The sequence below is a fragment of the Apis florea genome, unplaced genomic scaffold (genome assembly GCF_048593485.1).
Source record: "Apis florea isolate Af1SG1 unplaced genomic scaffold, ASM4859348v1 contig_3203_pilon, whole genome shotgun sequence".
NCBI classification, from domain to species: domain Eukaryota; kingdom Metazoa; phylum Arthropoda; class Insecta; order Hymenoptera; family Apidae; genus Apis; species Apis florea.
The window spans coordinates 7,921,143-7,926,670 of NW_028256723.1; the positions used below are offsets into that span (position 1 = coordinate 7,921,143).

General features: G+C 25.4%; 1 protein-coding gene across 4 annotated transcripts; it reads left to right on the top strand.

The window, feature by feature from the left end:
- The first annotated feature begins 2,112 nt into the window (after window positions 1–2,112).
- LOC100872960 (trypsin-2) lies at window positions 2,113–5,140 on the top strand. 4 transcript variants are annotated; one of them, XM_086910941.1, is made up of 5 exons: window positions 2,113–2,962; window positions 3,818–3,952; window positions 4,294–4,371; window positions 4,453–4,584; window positions 4,657–5,140. In XM_086910941.1, exons 3-5 carry the CDS (start codon window positions 4,336–4,338, stop codon window positions 4,867–4,869), a joined length of 381 nt encoding a protein of 126 aa, XP_086767067.1. In that variant the 5' UTR covers window positions 2,113–2,962; window positions 3,818–3,952; window positions 4,294–4,335; the 3' UTR covers window positions 4,870–5,140. The 4 variants fall into 4 exon arrangements, with proteins under 4 accessions (XP_086767067.1, XP_086767065.1, XP_086767066.1 ...); XM_086910939.1 differs by lacking the exon at window positions 4,294–4,371 and having other exon boundaries at window positions 2,118–2,962; XM_086910940.1 differs by lacking the exon at window positions 4,294–4,371 and having other exon boundaries at window positions 2,609–2,962; window positions 4,453–4,524.
- The last annotated feature ends 388 nt before the right edge of the window (window positions 5,141–5,528 follow it).

Genomic DNA, 5,528 nt, shown 5'->3' on the forward strand with positions numbered 1-5,528 from the left:
TTTTACATAAATTTTTGGAAATAATTGAACGATTAATTTTACGTCATTTGATCAATTATAGGAAAAGTATTAAAGGAATTGTGAATAGTCAATGATAAAAATTTTTTATAATTGTTCTTGTTGTGCTGGAAAAAAGATGTGTTCAAGAATTTGGATATTGAATTGTAACATATGAAATGGTTTTCTTATAATATTAAGATAAAAATATATTAATTCGTTAATAATAAAAAATATCTGATCTTAATTAAATCAAAGAAATTTCTAGGAATCGAATTAGAATTCTATTAACATATATATATATATATATATGTTCAGATTTTTTGTATAGATTTCGATGCATTATTTTTTAGAGCTTATTAGAAAATATTAACAATGGTTCGTATGGAATAAAAAAGATTCATAATCTTTGAAAATATTTCGAAAACATCGTGTTTATGAAATGAAATATGAAATACATATATGTTCAACCATCGATGCTAGATGTATAATAAAATTAACTATCTAACACTTACGATAATTGCCTATAAATAGGATTTAGGAAAACAAACAGATAGACTTTACAGAATATAAATAATAAAAATAAGATAACAAATAAATATTGCGTATGTTACAATCCAATATAAACAATATAAAACAGTTCCAATCTTAGATAGCAAATAATTAAATATTAAGTATATAATTCTAACTTCCTCTTTAAAACGTTAAAACTTCCATATAATAAGTCTTCATATTAAATAAGATTGACAAAATTCTGTTTATAAATGTTCTCGATTAGAAAGGGAAGAACGCTCATTTTCTTTAACATTTTTTAATCACGCGATGGTAACGCTTGCATCTCATACACAGTAAAGTTAGTCTCAAAGCCATAGAAACGAGAACACACAGAATCGATTTCCTTTCAGTACTCGTCCTGCTAACGATTTTATAGATATTAGTTAGTTCGATGAAACAAAACGCGCGATAAATGACGTCTATAGTTATTTTTTTATTAAAATCTTAGATAGATAAAACATCGTTTAAAATGGGGAGAGAGGGAGAGATTAAACAAATAAAAAAAAAAAAAAGAAGAAAAAATAGAATTCACTATTTCTTGTGTATTTTTATGCTACCATTTTACGGTCACAGGGCAATCTTCGCTCGTAGCGCTTTCATTGCTATCGTAGATACGTATGCTTTTAAAGTCTTCGAATATGACAGATAATGACACTTTAGCGATATCATAGCTTGTCCAAAATTAACCGATTCGAGGTTATTTATGATTGATCCTGCCATATTTCCACTAGATAAAAGAAGAAAGATTCAAGAAAAAAATCCTAGAGATTTATTTTTATCTTATAGATATTTTGTATCATATTTTTGAAATTTTTTTTTAAATAATTTCTTTAATCTTTTTTAATATTTTAATTTTACTTTTTTATTTTACTTTAGTATTTTTTATTTGTAAATCTTTTTTTATTATTTGCAATAAATTATTCTATCTTTCTCTTCTTTATATGAAAAATAACGAATAATGGTTAATTAAATTTCTCTCTAAGAATTATATTTGAAAAGGAATGGAATACTAATTGTGAAAGACTAGCAATACGTATAATGCGTAAATGATGTCATTTACAGCAAAGACAAATAACCTTTTGATCAAGCAATTAATTTTGAACGAGCTATAATGATATAAATTGTGCCATCAGATGCTATTCCAAATCGAATAAAGATAATTGTTAATCTTTAGATTGCTAAATGTGCAATCTAGAATAGAATATCTGTATTTCAATCGAAACTTTAGTAAAAAAATATTTGAATATCGATGTTCGAATTCAACAAAACGATTCGAACAAACATTACTAAATAATTAACAGGTTGTCGATTAAACTGTTGACTAGGTTTCATGTTAACATTTCGATTAACGAATATTTCTCTTCAATTAATGAAATAATCTTAAAAATTATATATAAAAATTATATTAATTTAATCATAATGCATAACATTAATTTAATTGTAATTTATTATATTTTTATACTGAAGTCATATTGCTGGATTAATTAACAATTACTATATACATAATTGGATTAATAGATGGCGCTAATTTTTGTTTCTCTTATTGCGCCCTCTTTTTCTTTTTCGAGATCATATCGATATAATCATGCGAGTTTAATCATTCGAAGTGTCTAATACATATAAAAAAATGCAAATTATATTTTTGTTCTTCTTATCTAAATATAATTTAGATAGACAAATTAATTTCTATCTAGTTAACAGTCTAAGAGATTTAAAATTTATTTCTTCATCATATTCAGACTATTTCACATCAGCATACGTAATAACCTATACCAACCATATTAGTGATCACAGCAGTGAAAGGGTTAGCGACGTTAGATCTTATTAAAGTTTAACACAATCCACCGAGAATCAACAAAAAGACAAACAAAGCACGAAAAAAAAAAGGAAGGAAAGTGAAATAAAAAGTGACAATGTAAATGCATTAATCACCTATCATCACTATCTTTGTAATCGATTCATTCATTTCTTTCATCGATTATTCGAAACGTGTTTTTATTAATTTCCCGCGTGAACTCAGCTTTATCTCCACTTTGGAAACAAGGAATCAGTGGCCGCCCGTGATAATCCTATTACATCATTCTATTATTCTTGTGCGCATAAATTCTTGTGTGTGCGTTACGAAAAAAGAATATATGTTAAACAAGAAAAAGAAAAACTTTAAAAGAAACAAATCGCATAAAAATTGTGAATTATAATCGGGAAAATGATTCATATAAATCGTTCATATAGACCACTACCCAAAGGTAAATGGGTTGCCGAAAATCCACGCCTATTCTACGTAATTGCCGGAGCCACTTACGTGTACTTTCCAAGCTGGAGTTCCATACAGATGGAATTGGTAGACAGAACATTACCGCACAGGGATTTTAATTTCACGACCATGCATCACGATATTGGATTGTTCAGGGTGACTATTATGTGTATATATAAACTCTATGTGAAAAATAAAATAAATAAAAGTAATAAAAAAAAAAAAGAAAGAGAAAAGGGACATAGTTGAAGTTAATACGAAAGATCCTGAACACTATTTAATTTTTTTTCTTTCTATTTTGTTTTCTTTTTGCGTGTATATTCGTGCAATGCTTTTTCTCGAATTCGAATTTTGAAATGTTGGAATTTCAGTAAAAAATGTACGAAGAAAAAAAGAAATCTGAGAAAAATTTCTTGGAGATAAAATTTGAATCGATTGGAAATAGTTTATTTATTTATTCTATTTCTTTTTGATTTTTAAAAAATTTTTTTAATCAATTACTTTATATGCAAATTTTATTTGAAAATTGAATTAAAAATACAAAAAATGGAAGATTAGATAAATATTATTCAATCGATAGATATTTTAGGTTATGTTAGATTAAATTAATAATTTTTTAATACACAACAATCTTATGTAAATCTTAAAGTAAAATTTTCACAACTCATGATCATAATAACTTATTAACAAGTATATTAAGAAATGAATAGAATGAATCTTTTTGTAAATTTTTGTAAAAGTTATCTTTCATTTTCACATTTGTTTTTGTATCTCGCTTTAAACATTCTTTTGCGAAAATAGAAGTAGGAATAAACAAAATTAAAATTATTTTTAATTTTATCTTCAAGTTTCTTTCTCACATTTATATGTAGCTTTAATTAGAGAATTAAATGAGAAATGAGTGAAAAGCATAACACGACGAAATAAAATTCAGGTAAAAAGCTTGAAATAAACGAAACATGGTTCCATCGATTTTCTCAATTATATTGTTCTGTTTATTTTTGTATTCAGCTCTCGCAACCCTTTTACATTAACTCGTACGTGAAATTCGTCACCCTACCTACTGCCTATGACGTAAACATTTTCCAAACGTATCCCGATCCCTGTACTGCGGTTGGCTGGGGACGACACATACCTGGATCCAATGTACGTAGTTAACCGCATCTAGTTATTTACTGTCATTCGCAAAAATTGTTCCATTGATTGACAAAAATACAGACAATCCGTTCGAGTTTGCGATTGTATAGGGCGTGGAAAATGAATGGCGTGATGCTTTCAATGTGGTATAGATTATGTGAAAGAATGCAGAGTAAACAGTACACGAAATGGTATATGTGTATGTGTACGGCGAGAGTTTAGAATTGGAGCGAATTAATCCTTTTGAGCAGATGTAATAATATTTTATTATTTTATTATTTCGTATGTTACTTTGTATTTATATCTTTTTTCTTATAATCTTTGTTTATTTGTTATATTATTTCTTGCAGTAATTCTCGTGATTATTTTCTTAAATTAAGATTAAAAAATTAATGAGATATAAGCGGTACAAAGAATATAAAAAAGATGTATGTATATTTAATTTATAAAAATTGTCTTTTTAATTGAAATATTTGATCATTTTAATTATGAAAATAAATTTTGTTTAGAAAGGAACGGGTACTTATCTTCGTCATGTCCATCTTCCGTTAATACGACATGAAAAGTGTCCTGTTGAAGGAGTAAGTACTAAGTTTCACTTATGTGCAGGTGTGCTAGAAGGTGGAAAAGATGCATGTCAAGTTTGTATTATAATTTATGATTACTTTTATTTTGTATTTAAGTGTTGTACTTATGATTGAAAAACATTATAGGGTGATAGTGGTGGTCCATTATTATGCAAAGGAATACAAATTGGTATAATATCATGGGGTAAAGGTTGTGCTCGTCCTAATTCACCTGGTGTATATTGTCGATTAGATTTATATTTAGATTGGATAAATTCAACTATGAAAAGAAATAGTGCATTTCAAATTGCTTCTAATATTAGTAGTATATTCGTTTTAATAATGCTTTTTATATTGTAAGATAGATGATTGAATATAAAATAAATTATATAAAATACTATATAACAATGAAATAAAAGCAATATAAAAAAATATAAGAAATGAAAACGAAAATATTTTATTATGAAAATAATATTTATGTTGTATATAAATAATATCTGTAAATTGTGCAAGTTTTATGTTTAAACTATATGCTGTTGTTAATATCATTACTGTTTTCTATATTAATATTATTAACATAAATTTTATTATAATTATCATACATTAATTAATAAAATTATTTTTAAAAATATTTGAATTATATTATCAATAATATTTTTATTATATATGTATTTAAATCTATTTCTAAATAATTAAATTACAGCAATTGCACGGAATATAAAATTTGATCGATTAAAATTTTATATCAGAAGAATATAATTTCATGCGAAGTTATCTAATATTTCTAAAAATAAAAATTCTCATGAAATTTTATATGTTTATCCATGAAATATTTATTTGTCTACTAAAATCTGTTACAGCTATCATTTTTTTGGATTTTGGATCATTTCTTTAGTCAGTCTTTTTAATTTCAGAAATATTTATTTTATATATTTATTTTTTACAATATAAGATATCTTTTTTTTACAGTATTAAATGTTTCAAAGATACTATATTCTGATATAAATTTTTTCGTAAAC